The sequence below is a fragment of the Coregonus lavaretus genome, assembly GCF_964263955.1.
Source record: "Coregonus lavaretus genome assembly, chromosome: 28".
In the NCBI taxonomy this organism is placed as follows: domain Eukaryota; kingdom Metazoa; phylum Chordata; class Actinopteri; order Salmoniformes; family Salmonidae; genus Coregonus; species Coregonus lavaretus.
This window is the reverse complement of record NC_140015.1, coordinates 19,466,491-19,482,756: the sequence shown is the minus strand read 5'-3', so window position 1 is coordinate 19,482,756 and position 16,266 is coordinate 19,466,491. Positions and strand designations below refer to the sequence as shown.

Below are 16,266 nucleotides of genomic sequence, written 5' to 3'. Positions count from 1 at the left end.
GTACCTGTACGGTTATGTGAGCATACACATCCATTTGTCATTTTGGTTGTTCTAGACCTCTTGATTTACTCGGGATGTTGAGCGTTTCTACACTCAGAGAGATCATGTTTATCTGAGTGAAAACTAAAGCGCTAGCTTTGAGGTGAAGTGAGGGGACCCCATAAATAACTTGGCCTAGCCACTGGCAAAATGTACTTGCCAGTCTGACAATATCATGGGATGAGAAATGTGTTTTGCTATGTGGTTGGTTTTTGAATGGCATAGGAAATGTGAGGGACTGGTGCAATCAAGTGAACAGACCACAAGCGGACTCTTCATGACCGTCAGTTTAGTTTCCCTTTCCCCTCAATACACCAACATTGTAGAAATGACTTTGCACCTTAATTGAATGGCATCCACCTGTATACACACACAGACATATACACACGCACACACTCCGCAAACCCTTCAGCCCCCTCCCTCCCTCCTGTTCCCAAAGCTCTTCTAAAATCTCAATATATATCTGCCCTAAGCAAAATCCCACACATTCCATTGGAATTCAAGTGGTTTTCATTACTTCTCCTCTTTCACCCTTAGATCAACATATACTTTGTGTAGCTTGTAAGACCCCACCCCCACCACATAACCTGCCCCTTTCTCTCTCCCTCCCTCCCTCCCTCCCTCCTCTGAAATGACCCAAAGATCATTGCTCTACAGTGGGGTGCAGTCCTTGTGCTGGGCTGGAGAGGAGGGCAGGCCAGCGCCTCTCATTCATCCTCAAAGCCCTGGTTCAGGAGGAAGTTGGCCGCTAGGTTCTCATTCTTTTCACAGGCAAAGTAGGCCTGGATCACCAGCGCCTCAGGGAAACCCAACGCTTTTAACTGAGACAGGAGAGAAAAAAACATAACATTACAATTTCTCACTAGAAAGGTCACAATGTATGCATTTCTTAGTTAGTCTTGTCAGTTGAAGCCATCTTTTGCCCTAAACAGTGCATTGAGAGATCTTTAGCTCCCCTCACCCTCTCGATGGCTTCCTTCTCCTGAGGAGTGACCTGGATGTAGTTGACTGGAGCTCCCTCCTCCACTGCAGCACCCAGGTCCCCCACCTCAGGCACGTCTCCTACCTCCCCCGCTGGCTCATTCAGCATCTGGATGAACAGCTCCTGGTACTGGCTGATTTGCTGTTGTTGAGTTTTATCAATAGGGAAAGACAGGTAGACGGCAATCAGCAACAGGCAGAACATACATTGTGAAATCACAAAACCTGGGAGGTGTGACTATAGGGAGTGTGTTACCCAAGCAAGTATGAGTGGTGGTACCATCAGTATGTGTTACCTGTAGGAGCTGTGGGTTCTCCCGGCCCAGCTGTTGGAGCAGAGCTGGCAGCAGTGAGGGGTTCTGCTGGATCACCTGCCTCATGCTCTGGAACTGAGGCTGGGAACGCAAGAACTCCAGAGGGTTCTCCCCTGCAACACACACAGAATATTTACAGAAGAGAACACGTTGATACATACAGTAGATATAGATACAACACTTACTACGGGAAATGCACAGAAACCATTCCCATCTTTCAAACAATCTCATCTGATATACAGTGCATTCGGAAAGTATTCAGACCCGTATATAAGACTTTTTCCACATTTTGTTATGTTACAGCCTTATTCTAAAATTGATTAAATAAATGTTCTTCCTCATCAATCTACACACAATACCCCATAATGACAGAGCGAAAACAGGTTTAGATTTTTTTGCAAATGTACAAAAAAAATACAAAAATGAAATATATATTTTTTGTACTTAAGTATTCAGACCTTTTGCAATGAAACTCGAAATTGAGCTCGGGTGCATCCTGTTTCCATTTATCATCCTTGGGATGTTTCTACAACTTGATTGGAGTCCACCTGTGGTAAATTCAATTGATTGGATATGATTTGGAAAGGCACACACCTGTCTATATAAGGTCCCACAGTTGACAGTGCAAAAACCAAACCATGAGGTCGAAGGAATTGTCCGTAGAGCTCCGAGACAGGATTGTGTCGAGGCACAGATCTGAGGAAGGGTACCAAAACATTTCTGCAGCATTGAAGGTCCCCAAGAAGACAGTGGCCTCCATCATTCTTAAATGTTAGAAGTTTGGAACCACCAAGACTTTTCCTAGAGCTGGCCGCCCGGTCAAACTGAGCAATCGGGGGAGAAGGGCCTTGGTCTGGGAGGTGACCAAGAACCCAATGGTCACTCTGACAGAGCTACATAGTTCCTCTGTGGAGATGGGAGAACCTCCCAGAAGGACAACCATCTCTGCAGCACTCCACCAATCAGGCATTTATGGTAGAGTGGCCAGACGGAAGCCACACCTCAGTAAAAGGCACATGACAGCCCGCTTGGAGATTGCCAAAAGGCACCTAAAGAACTCTCAGACCATGAGAAACAAGATTCTCTGGTCTGATGAAACCCAGATTAAACTCTATGGCCTGAATGCCAAGCGTCATGTCTGCCAAAGGTGCTTCAACAAAGTACTGAGTAAAGGGTCTGAATATTTATGTAAATGTGATTTTTATTTTTTTATTATTAAAACCCTGTTTTTGCTTTGTCATTATAGGGTATTGATTGATCGGGGGGAAAAAACAATTTTATCCATTTTAGAATAAGGCTGTAACGTAACAAAATGTGGAAAAAGTCAAGGGATCTTACTTTTGTTTTTTTTGTTTTACAAATGCGCTGTACATTAGATGTAATACTATAGCAGAGATATAGGCAGATGGACTCACCCTCAGCTACAGTAGGGGTCTCTGTGCCTGGGCGGGCAGATGCAGGAAGCTGTGCTGGGGGATTAGTCTCTTGGACCGGACTGCTAGGAATGCCCTGGAAACACACAGCAGCACATACTCACACACACAGCACTAACGGACAGGCTGGTTCTAAGCTGAGGGTACATAGAAAACTATTTTATAGCGTCACGGTGCTGTAACAGTGTTTTTGGTTAAAATGTAGTACACCAGTGTTAAAATGTATGCTGAAAGCTGATGTCGCACAGTGCTGGTGTAATTTTGCTGAGTCATTGTACATGCTGACATGTTGCAGTTTCATCAAATACAGTGGGGGAAAAAGTATTTAGTCAGCCACCAATTGTGCAAGTTCTCCCACTTAAAAAGATGAGTCCTGTAATTTTCATCATAGGTACACGTCAACTATGACAGACAAAGTGAGAAAAAAAATTCCAGAAAATCACATTGTAGGATTTTTAATGAATTTATTTGCAAATTATGGTGGAAAATAAGTATTTGGTCACCTACAAACAAGCAAGATTTCTGGCTCTCACAGACCTGTAACTTCTTCTTTAAGAGGCTCCTCAGTCCTCCACTCGTTACCTGTATTAATGGCACCTGTTTGAACTTGTTATCAGTATAAAAGACACCTGTCCACAACCTCAAACAGTCACACTCCAAACTCCACTATGGCCAAGACCAAAGAGCTGTCAAAGGACACCAGAAACAAAATTGTAGACCTGCACCAGGCTGGGAAGACTGAATCTGCAATAGCTAAGCAGCTTGGTTTTAAGAAATCAACTGTGGGAGCAATTATTAGGAAATGGAAGACATACAAGACCACTGATAATCTCCCTCGATCTGGGGCTCCACGCAAGATCTCACCCCGTGGGGTCAAAATGATCACAAGAACGGTGAGCAAAAATCCCAGAACCACACGGGGGGACCTAGTGAATGACCTGCAGAGAGCTGGGACCAAAGTAACAAAGCCTACCATCAGTAACACACTACGCCGCCAGGGACTCAAATCCTGCAGTGCCAGACGTGTCCCCCTGCTTAAGCCAGTACATGTCCAGGCCCGTCTGAAGTTTGCTAGAGTGCATTTGGATGATCCAGAAGAGGATTGGGAGAATGTCATATGGTCAGATGAAACCAAAATATAACTTTTTGGTAAAAACTCAACTCGTCGTGTTTGGAGGACAAAGAATGCTGAGTTGCATCCAAAGAACACCATACCTACTGTGAAGCATGGGGGTGGAAACATCATGCTTTGGGGCTGTTTTTCTGCAAAGGGACCAGGACGACTGATCCGTGTAAAGGAAAGAATGAATGGGGCCATGTATCGTGAGAATTTGAGTGAAAACCTCCTTCCATCAGCAAGGGCATTGAAGATGAAACGTGGCTGGGTCTTTCAGCATGACAATGATCCCAAACACACCACCCGGGCAACGAAGGAGTGGCTTCGTAAGAAGCATTTCAAGGTCCTGGAGTGGCGTAGCCAGTCTCCAGATCTCAACCCCATAGAAAATCTTTGGAGGGAGTTGAAAGTCCGTGTTGCCCAGCGACAGCCCCAAAACATCACTGCTCTAGAGGAGATCTGCATGGAGGAATGGGCCAAAATACCAGCAACAGTGTGTGAAAACCTTGTGAAGACTTACAGAAAACATTTGACCTGTGTCATTGGCACCAAAGGGTATATAACAAAGTATTGAGAAACTTTTGTTATTGACCAAATACTTATTTTCCACCATAATTTGCAAATAAATTCATTAAAAATCCTACAATGTGATTTTCTGGATTTTTTTTCTCATTTTGTCTGTCATAGTTGACATGTACCTATGATGAAAATTACAGGCCTCTCTCATACTTTTTTTCCCACTGTATGTTGCCATGCTGTACAGTGTAATTGTGCATTCATGGTATTTTTGGGGGCTAATGTTCAGTGTAATTTTGCTGAGTCATGGTGTATGGTGCCTGGTTGCACAGTATCATGTATCCTAAGTAGTGGTGTGGTGTGTTGACGGTCCTCACAGTGAGGAGGTACTCCACAGCCCGATGTGGGTTGTTGAAGCTGGCCCGGAGAGCAGCTACCACTCTCTCCCTCTCATAACCCATAGACATGATCTCTGTCAGCATGGTCTCATACTCCGCTCCTGTCACTGACCAAAGGAAACAAGTTGTTAACTATCTACCCGAGTTACAATGGAGTATATTTACACCCATAAACACATAGCTGCTAGAAGACATCTTACAAATCCCCATGCCCATACTACATGCTATCATCAATCTAGCAACACAGCAGATACATTCCACACTGACACATTATTCACATAGCCAGGCCGAAGTACATCACTCACCCAAGGCAGAGGAGGCATCTCCCCCCTGGACCTCCACACTGGGGTCTGAGCTGCAAACAGAACGACAGGGTCAAACATTCAGTACACTCATTCAAAACATTCAGTGGTTTTTATAAAGGGAGTATTTGGTGGACGTAAATAATATATGCCATTTAGCAGACGCTTTTATCCAATGCGACTTAGTCATGGGTGCATACATTTTACGTATGGGTAGTCCCGGGAATTGAACCCACTATCCTGCCGTTGCAAACACCATGCTCTACCAACTGAGCTACAGAGGACTACAGGGGGTGTATTCAGTAAGATGAAAAAACTAAGAAATGTTGCAGATAGAAATGTAATGAATGTTGCATGATGTTCAGATCATATTTGTCCTATTATGTTAAGAGTTCTGTAACGCTCTACCCTCCTGAACAGGCCTCAAGCTTACTTTATTACTCTCTCCAATTTGGCAGACTGTCTACCAAATCACAGGTTAATATCAGTTCTACGGCTGTCTTCTGTGCCTACCTAGCTGGAGCCGGGGGCTCTGTGACTGTAGGTGTAGTCTCCTCTGGGGGGATGGGGATGGCTGCAGGGGCCGGGCCCGCAGACGACGAGGACCCAGAGTCCTGGACAGGGGCCTTGGGTGCCTCTGAGGAAGGTGTTGAAGTGGCTGTGGCAGACTTTGCCTAGATCCAGAAGAGATATAAACAGGCTATTACTGTTTGGACACCATGTCATCTATGCAGACAATCATGTAACCCCAAAGAATTTGGGTGCAGCGCATTAGAGTCCAAGTGAAATGGATTCAGGAAATGTACCTTCGATACCATAACTACAACGAAATTCTTCTCGTCAATTTTGTAGTCTTTAATAGGCGTGTCATCTTGCAGGATTTTGCCAGCATATATGAGCTTCTGTCCAGACACTGGGAAGTTATCTTTTCCCCTCTCTGCTTCTATCTTCTCCTTCAGTGCCTTCACCTGTTGAAACCAAAAAGAAGAGCGTTTTCTTTTCACCAGGGTTGGCAAAACACTTGAGTGGGAACTAGTTAGCTGTTCAGCCTTGCTTTAATTGTAAAACACAGTATAACCCTTCCAAAAGTTGCTGGCTAACATTGATTTTTGAATTGTCCAACTTTTTCCATTGAGATTTACCTTACATGATGTAGCTAGCTAGCGAACTAGCTATTGTCACAGAATGACCTAACTAGTAAACGTCTGCTAGAATCTTGCTAGTTAATCATCCAACTGGACTTGCATCCTCATGAACTAAAATAGCTAACGTAGCTAGCTAGCTAGTAATATAGCTGGTTAGCTAACGAGCTAGCTAACGCTAGATAGTTAGCTAAAGCTGACATTAACATGTGGGATAACTAACGTTAGCTAGTCATGTAGCTAGTTAGCTGATGTTTTAGCGGAGAATAATTTACCTAGCTAATAATGAGACTAAACATTGGATTAGCAAATTGACACACACACATTAGCTTGCAAGTGAGTTTGCTTTAGCCATGTCATGCTGGAAAGCTAAGACTAAGAACTAGCTAGTTAGCTAATGCTAGGGCTGTCAACAACAGCTAGCTAGCGTTAGCCTATGTTAGTTGTATTATCCGAATTGATAACAACCTGGGACCAATCTGGGGTCTGTCGTGCAAATAACAAAAAAAGATAGTTAGCTAACCGGGCTAGATAAAACGCACACAGCTGGCATTATTATGAACAAATGGGCACTTACCGTTTGATCAGGGTCTATGTCAATTTGAATGGTCTGCTGTTGCAGTGTTTTTAGCGTGATTTGCATTGTTGCGGTAGCTAACGTTGTTTTCCCCTTGCGCTTCAATTACAGCTGTGTTTTAAAATATTCAAAAGTAAAACAGAAATGACATTAAACCCCAAATATAACACACGTTCAAGCAAGAGAATATGTATCCAAGACCATGACATGTGTCCATGAGCACTCAGCAAATCGCCATCTTTGATGACACAGAGTAGGTGCAGCGAAAGGGTTTGCTGCACAGCTTTCAGCCTCGAGCGCGCTCTGATAGCTACAAGCACTAACTGGTCAATCATATGAATGCGTCGGTGTAGTCATACACTTGGGGTGCCCGTTTATTCAGGTGGTAGTAAGATCTACAATCTACTCTGCGAGAACAAATTATGCTTTACATTTATGTCATGATCTGTTGACTGTTGTGACCGGTGGCGACAAACTGGTCTATATAAAACCAATTTACTAACGTTAGTATTTTAGGCTATATTTTAGGCTATTCGGGAGGATTACAATCACTAGGCAGAGTGGCACCTTTTTAATGAGGTACGGTCAAAGATGAATAGATCCATCTGTGTTAAAGTCCTCCTAACAACCATTGCAAGGCTACACGTTCGATCTGTATCAGATCAGCGTCAACTGAAGTGAAATAGGCATTTTATTTTCCATAATAAAATGTTACTCTAAAGTATCTTAAGTAGAAGCTAATAAATATGTTTATGGTTTATGTCGTATGTTTACTGTATATTGTATAGGCTATAATATTATTGTATAGACTTTGTGTAAATTCCTCTGTCTGTAAATGTGTCTGTACATCTGGCTATTGCTGGCAGCACCAATTCACCGAGTCAAATTCTGTGGCCAATAAAAGTTGTTCAGATTCTGATAGACAGTACTTCGAATTTCCTAGCCTCTACCATATCTAATACAATCACGCGTCAGTGGCCCAGGGAGCGTGGGAGAAAGAGAACCCAATATAAACAGGTTTATTGGCAAGAACCTAGTTATTTTGTATATTTTATTAAATAGGAATAACTCTGTATACACGGTCAAATCATTTTGTAAATAATTTTACAACATTTTGGTGTGTGTGATTTGTTAGCTATTTACGCTGGTAACGCGTAGTCAAGCCAAATGGCACCAAAAAGGCGTAATCATAATCTTATGCAGAATCATAGTCTTATGACATCACAATGCTAAATGGGCAACATATTTGGACGTTCTGCAAAATAAGCCATTGTCTATAGATACACTAAAATGGGATGTTTGTGTTGCTGTAAAAAGGTATGTGTCTAGTCTGGGCTATAATTTATCAAATTCTGTTACAATTTAGAGTATATTCTATTCTTTGTAGCTATTCCTAGTTTTTTCATTGTCTATTAATGAGGGTATAACTGTATGATTACAATGGTTTTATTTTTATAAACATGTCTTTTTGCTATTTGTTAGCCTATGATACAGAATTCAATATGATTGGGCCTCGAGTTCTTTCTTTTTATGGTCAGATCTTGGTTTGGGTGTGACCTTTGCTGCTAGTTCAAATATAAAAGCTCTGTTGTGAAGCAAGAAAGATCTATATTTTTTATTTTTATGTACAATATTAGCTATATAATGTTTCTCCAAACAGAAAAAGAAGTGCAGAGTTCGCCTCGGGATTGGGAGCCGCTGTCCATCGCCGTTCCCAATCCCACCCAAACTGATGCCATCGGATGCCAGCATGGTAACTGCGTCAGTTTGGAAAAAACGGGAGAAGAAGAACATAAAGAATCACCACCAACTTGATTCTTCCTTTGTCTCTTCTTTCTGTTTGAAACCGTCTACAACATCTCTGACGCCCCTCAACCCTTTGTCTGGCCGAACACCAATCCGCACTCCATCCCCCTCACTCCCTGGATCCCTTGCCAGATCCACTTCCACTCTCTCCAATTTCTTCAGCCTCTCCTCACTCTCCTCTCTCCACATGTCCTCTCTCTTCTCTTCTTCTTCTTCTTCTTCTTCTTCTTCTTCTTCTTCTTCTTCAGAGGAAGGATCACAGACCTCCTCCCCTTTTAGTGTCTTCTGTGTATCCTCCTCTGCCACTCCCCCCGGTCCTACCTGCCCTTCCTCCCCAACCCACATCTCCTCCCCTGCCCCCTGGTCCTCCTCTCCAAACCCCCTGGACCACCATGGAGAGACCAACAAAGACAGTGAGACTGTCAGGTACTGCAGCCTGATATCACATTTCATGCCAACACCATTGAATTGAAAAAGACAATATAATATAGCTAACCTAATGCATATGTCTGTGTCTCTTTACAGAGATCTCATGAGCTTTGAGGTCAAAGAGGTGGGGGCAGTTGTTCCACAGGCAAAGAGAGTGGTGCCCCAAATTGCTGCCATCGCAGGTCTGTAAACGGGTGGCATTTGTTGCCGGTATTTTTCTCCATTCATCTTTGACAAAGCTACTCTCTTACCGCTGTCTGTCTCTCTGTCTCTCTCTGCAGAGGCCTCCATTGACCTGAGGGCTTCCTCTGTCTCCCTGGAGAGGTAAGTACTGTAGACAATAGCCACCTTCATCTCACTCGACTCTACATAAGAGTGGTCACTCACACCATGACATGGTAAGGAATATCTGTATGCCTGTACATTAAAACAGTGTTCAAACAGACAGATTGGTGTTGAGCTACTTCTACTGAGGCCTCTAACCTGTCTCTCTTCCTCCAGGCCATTGGTCAGGTCTCGGGACGCCATGGCCCGCCTCCGCAACCTGTTCAGCAAGAGTAGCACCCAGCTGGGGGAGCATAGCTGCACAGGCGAGGGCAAAGAGAATACCAAGCTCCTTGGGTAAAACACACACACACTTTACTCTTATCTCTGAGCTCTGATTTTTGTGTAAAATAATTCTGTGTGGTACTCAGAGTTATCTTGTTTCATGCCTTACAAATCCATTAATTAGTTTACCTTTGGTCCACAGTTCAGATATTAGTGTGTAACTGATGGCTTCTTTCCCACAGGTTGCCTAATATTGGCAACACCTGCTTCATGAACTCTGCCCTGCAGTGCCTGCTGGGGCTGCCAGCATTTTGCAGCGACATCCTGAGACAGCAGGACATCTGGAGTTCCTCCCCCTCCTCTAAACTGCTCAGGTATATAGCCTCGCTCTCACCCTCCTGTCCCACCTGTACACACACTGACCCACCCACCTAGACACTTATAGTTGCAGTACACAAGTCCTGCCTCAATGTATGTATCAGTGGAGGCTGCTTAGGGGAGGACGGCTCATAATAATGGCTGGAACGGAGCAAATGGAATGGCATCAAACACATGGAAACCATATGTTTGATGTATTTGATAGCATTCCACTAATTCCGCTCCAGCCATTACCACGAGCTGGTCCTCCCCAATTAAGGTGCCACCAACCTCCTGTGGTATGTATGTATGTACAGTATGTATGTATGTATGTATGTATGTATGTACACTGAACAAAAATATAAATGCAACATGCAACAATTTCAAAGATTTAACTGAGTTACAGTTCTAATAAGGAAATCAGTCAATTGAAGTAAATAAATTAGGCCCTAATCTATGGATTTCACGACTGCGCAAGGGCGCAGCCGTGGGTGGGCCTGGGAGGGCATAGGCCCACCCACTGGGGAGCCAGGCCCAGCCAATCAGAACGAGTTTATCCCCACAAAAGGGCTTTATTACAGACAGAAATACTCCTCAGCTCCCCCTCAGACGATCCCGCAGGTGAAGAAGCCGGATGTGGAGGTCCTGGGCTGGCGTGGTTACACATGGTCTGCGGTTGTGAGACTGGTTGGATGTACTGCCAAATTCTCTAAAACGACGTTGGAGTCGGCCTATGGTATAGAAATTAACATTAAATTATCTGGCAACAGCTCTGGTGGACATTCCTGCAGTCAGCATGCCAATTGCACGCTTCCTCAAAACTTGAGACATCTGTTTTATTGTGTTGTGGGACAAAACGGCACATTTTTTAGTGGCCTTTTATTGTCCCCAGCACAAGGTTCACCTGTGTAATGACCATGCTGTTTAATCAGCTTCTTGATATGCCACCTGTCAGGTGGATGGGTTATCTTGGCAAAGGAGAAATGCTGACTAACAGGGATGTAAACAAATTTGTGCACAAAATTTGAGAGAAATAAGCTTTTTGTGCGTATGGAAAGTTTCTGGGATGTTTTATTTCAGCTCATGAAACATGGGACCAACACTTCACATGTTGCATTTATAGTTTTGTTCAGTATTCTGTATGTATGTATGTATGTATGTATACTGTCTTTCGTACATTCCTAGTGCCTCATATGATTTTTAAGATAAAACCTCATCAGAGGTGATTTCCTGTCACAATCAGGAATCAGTTGAATCATATTTGATCAGAGGCTAAAGTAGAAGCACAGAGCTAACCTGTGGCCAAAGTGAGAGAGAGTGAAACCTGAATGAATGCTCTTTGTCTCCCTCCACAGCTGCTTTGCCAAGTTACATCAGGCAAGGCTTTCTGGAGGCACAGTTAAGGCTAAGATAAAGGAAAATAAGAAAATCCTTCAAACAGTCAAGAGCTGTATCTCCGTTGGCAACGAGGACTATGAGGGCGACGATGAACAGGTAAGATACTGTAGGCTAAACACTCACTTTCCAATAAACCTGTGACAAGTGACAATATTTTTTCTTAGCTCTATTTCAGTTGTAGTTGTTGATGTATTTTCTGTTTCTTTCCCATTCTTCTCTTAGGATGCCCATGAATGTGTGGTGCTCCTGCTCTTTCAGCTGAAGGAGGAGGGTATGGCATTAAAGGGCTCACCAGAGCCATACACCTGCCCCGTGAAGCAGTTAGAATTCAAGCTGAAGACTACCCGTACCTGCACCAGGTAACAGCTGTTATTTGTATACGGTGTACCTTGATGTCTTCATCACATTTGTGAGGAGGTTTAATGTCAGCAAAACATGAAGGATACAGAGGTAAAGCATTAAGCTAGTTAGTGTGTAAAGGGATCACAGGTTTGTGTTTGAGAAGCATTTCTATCCCTACCTCTGAAGCTGTGGAGTTATAGTCTATGGTCAGGAGGATTACAATCACCTGTCACTGAGCCTGAGCCATTACCTGACACACAGCCTGGACCTCTACTTTAAGGTCAGCACTTAGCTTAAACCAAGAGTTAGTGAGTATGTCAAGGAACACTATCATTAATGTCATAATGTTCATAGTTGTATTGCTGTGCTTTGTCACCTAGCCATCTGCTTTAGAGTGTGCATGCAGGGACTGCTCAGGCAGCATGGCATCTGTGACTAGGCACTTCCTCACGCTGCCCCGGTGAGTCCCCCCATCATCCACCCCCAATCATCCACCCCCATCATCCACCCCCATCATCTACTCTCAGATTACAATTGACTGTCCTGATCTAACTCACCAAACTGGGTTATTGATTTGAGTACAAGACTGATTCCTTTGTCTGTGTGAATGCCTGCCTGTCCGTCTGTCTGTGTGAATGCCTGCCTGCCTGCCTGTCTGTCTCTGAGCAGGGTCCTAATGCTTCATATGAAGCGGTTTACTGCAGGCGACTGGGAGCCAGAGAAGGTGGATGATCCCATGTCCATCCCTGCAGAACTGACCCTCTCAGCCTTATGTGGGGAGACAGCCCCTGTCCAGCATGGAGCCAGGTTGGTTTACACTCTGTTTGGGGACATTGTACATTGAGTAGCCAACACACACTAGATTTTGATTTTCAATGCAATCGATTTACACAGGGCAAGCTCACTGGGAAACAACAACGTGGACAACATACCTGCAAACTCCGCAGAAGGCACCCTTGATAGACCAGGTAGGACATTGTGTTACTGACATCACGCAGAACACCCACTCATGAAACAGGACTGTTAAGGAAAGCAAGTCGGAAGCTGAAGTTATGAGTACATTTGTAGAGAGAAGGTTTCCACTTCAATTTTTGGTTTGTATTTACACTATATTTGATATACCCCCACCAGCTTCAAACTCCTCTGACCAGCTAGAGAAACCAGCTGACAGTGAGAAAGGGCAGCAGACAGCCACTGTGGTGAGGAGAGAGAGAGAAAGAGAGCGAGAGAGAGAGGAAAATATCAAGATAAGGCAGTTATATAAGGCACCCCTATCCTGTAGACAAAATAAGAATTATATTATTAAATGTGTTTCCTTATAGAGACACCAGCCAGACAATATCTACAAATTGTCAAGTGTGATCTCACATCTGGGAGACAACATGTATACAGGTAAAATGCACGTACGCACGGACACAATTATGAAATCTTAATGTACACTCTATAATGTACACTCTATTCTGTCTCCCTTGTTCCCCAGGCCACTACATCAGTGATGTTTTTGACAACCGTGGGAGTGGGTGGCTCTGCCTGGATGACTCACGTGTCTTGAGGACAGATGAGGCCACTGTGCTGAGGGCGAGAGCACAGACTGCCTACATCCTGTTCTATATCTGCAGGTAAGGCTCTAGCCCACACATTTGAGAAGAACGCCACAAGTGGAGTCAACGTTGACAATGAGTCATCAAGAATAAAAATAGGTGTTTACCAAAGTTAGAAAGCTGATTAATTGACCACGTGTTAAGAGTTATCCCTTTAACCTGGAATCCCTCTACACGTGTTATTGTCCAGACATTGTATGTAAGATCTCCCTGTCACTTCTCATTGTAGTGGAGCAGGTGAAGGAGACCAGGCCCCTCAGGACCAGGAGCAGCACCAGGAAAACTCAGGGAGAGGCACAGAGCTCAGGGACCACCTGGAGTAATACCTACCACAACACCAGGAAACATCAGATGATAGTCAGAATCGAATTAGGCTGCCCTAGACCACCACCAGGCTGCCCTAGACCACCATCAGGCTGCCCTAGACCACCACCAGGCTGCCCTAGACCACCACCAGGCTGCCCTAGACCACCATCAGGCTGCCCTAGACCACCACCAGGCTGCCCTAGACCACCACCAGGCTGCCCTAGACCACCACCAGGCTGCCCTAGACCACCACCAGGCTGCCCTAGACCACCACCAGGCTGCCCTAGACCACCATCAGGCTGCCCTAGACCACCACCAGGCTGCCCTAGACCACCACCAGGCTGCCCTAGACCACCACCAGGCTGCCCTAGACCACCAACAGGCTGCCCTAGACCACCATCAGGCTGCCCTAGACCACCACCAGGCTGTCCTAGACCACAAGGGAATCATTCTGCTCTAAACCACCAGGACATCAGGCTGCCCTAGACCACCAGGCTGCCCTAGACCACCAGGACATCAGTCTGCCCTAGACCACCAGGCTGCCCTAGACCACCAGGACATCAGGCTAACCTAAACCACCAGGATATCAGGCTGCCCTAGACCACCAGGCTGTCCTAGACCACCAGGACATCAGGCTGCCCTAGACCACCAGGACATCAGGCTGCCCTAGACCACCAGGACATCAGGCTGCCCTAGACCACCAGAAGAAACAGCCTACACCACAAAGCATGTACCTACTGTAGGCTATCTACTGCATGTTTACAATTGTATAAAAATAAAACATCTCACTGACCTAGTGCGATTTATTTTCCGTTACTGTACATGGTAGCTAATAAATGTACCTACAGTGCATTTGGAAAGTATTCAGACCTCTTGACTTTTTCCACATTTTGTTACGTTGCAGCCTTATTCTAAAATTGATTACTTTTTTTATTTTTTATTCTCATCAATCTACACACAACACCCCATAATGACAAAGCAAAAACAGGTTTTTAGAAATTGTAGCAAATTTATATAAAAAACAAAAAGCTGAAATATCACATTTACATACGTTTTCAGACCCTTTACTCATTACTTTGTTGAAGCACCTTTGGCAGCGATTACAGCCTCAAGTATTCTTGGGTATGACGCTACAAGCTTGGCACACCTGTATTTGGGGAGTTTCTCCCTTTCTTCTCTGCAGATCCTCTCAAGCTCTGTCAGGTTGGATGGGGAGCGTCGCTGCACAGCTATTTTCAGGTCTGTCCAGAGATGTTTGATCGGGTTCAAGTCCGGGCTCTGGCTGGGCCACTCAAGGACATTCAGAGACTTGTCCCCAAGCCACGCCTGCGTTGTCTTGGCTGTGTGCTTAGGGTCGTTGTCCTGTTGGAAGGTGAACCTTCGCCCCAGTCTGAGATCCTGAGCACTCTGGAGCAGATTTTCATCAAGGATCTCGCTGTACTTTACGCTGTTCATCTTTCCCTCGATCCTGACTAGTCTCACAGTCCCTGCCCCTGAAAAACATCCCCACAGCATGACGCTGCCACCACCATACTTCACCGTAGAAATGGTGCCAGGTTTCCTCCAGACGTGACGCTTGGCATTCAGGCCAAAGAGTTCAATCTTGGTTTCATCAGACCAGAGAATCTTGTTTCTCATGGTCTGAGAGTCTTTAGGTGCCTTTTGGCAAACTCCAAGAGGGCTGTCATGTGCCTTTTACTGAGAAGTGGCTTCCGTCTGGCCACTCTACCATAAAGACCTGATTGGTGGAGTGCTGCAGAGATGGTTGTCCTTCTGGAAGGTTCTCCCATCTCCACAGAGGAACTCTGGAGCGCTGTCAGAGTGACCATCGGATTCTTGGTCACCTCCCTGACCAAGGCCCTTCTCCCCCGATTGCTCAGTTTGGCCGGGCGGCCAGCTCTAGGAAGTCTTGGTGGTTCTGAACTTCTTCCATTTAAGAATGATGGAGGACAATTCCTTCGAACTCATGGCTTGGTTTTTGCTCTGACATGCACTGTCAACTGCGGGACCTTAAATAGACAGGTGTGTGCCTTTCCAAATCATGTACAATCAATTGAATTTACCACAGGTGCACTCCAATCAAGTTGTAGAAACATTTCAAGGATGATCAATGGAAACAGGATGCACCTTTCACGTTTCATAGCAAAGGGTCTGAATACTTATGTAAATAAAGTATCTGTTTTTTATTTTGTATACATTTGCTAGAATTTCTAAAAACCTGTTTTCACTTTGTCATTATGGGGTATTGTGTGTAGATTGATGAGGAATTGTATTTATTTAATCAATTTTAGAATAAGGCTGTAACGTAACAAAATGTGAAAAAAGTCAAGGGGTCTGAATACTTTCCGAATGCACTGTATAAGAGGCAATCCCTATCATTCATGCTGGGTAAAAAGTGGAATGAAAAAATATTGTTTAAAAAAACAGTTAATAATATTACAATCATATTGTGTGTCTGTGCACAGTCTATCGTCTACGCACTCCCTCAGGGTTTTAATGGAACAGCAAATACAATAAAGTAATGGGACAATGAATGGCAATGTAACATAGACCATACATCACATATCAGTTTGGAAGACAGTCTTGACCCACAACTACTGTGGGAAAGACTAAGAGGACATCAACGTGTACAGGAAAAAATAAAAATAAAATACATTTT

At 44.4% G+C, this 16,266-nt stretch overlaps 1 protein-coding gene across 2 annotated transcripts; it reads right to left on the bottom strand.

Moving 5' to 3' along the window:
• Positions 1-308: 308 nt before the first annotated feature.
• On the bottom strand, positions 309-7,069 carry LOC311104411 (UV excision repair protein RAD23 homolog A-like). Of its 2 annotated transcripts, none has more exons than XM_084146239.1 (9): positions 6,820-7,069; positions 5,907-6,068; positions 5,614-5,774; positions 5,104-5,153; positions 4,778-4,905; positions 2,750-2,843; positions 1,317-1,447; positions 1,001-1,162; positions 309-860 (listed from the first exon to the last, which is right to left on the bottom strand). In XM_084146239.1, the coding sequence occupies exons 1-9, from the start codon at positions 6,883-6,885 to the stop codon at positions 747-749; spliced, it is 1,068 nt and encodes a 355-aa protein (XP_084002365.1). In that variant the 5' UTR covers positions 6,886-7,069; the 3' UTR covers positions 309-746. The 2 variants fall into 2 exon arrangements, with proteins under 2 accessions (XP_084002365.1, XP_084002366.1); XM_084146240.1 differs by having other exon boundaries at positions 4,778-4,899; positions 6,820-7,067.
• Positions 7,070-16,266: the final 9,197 nt, after the last annotated feature.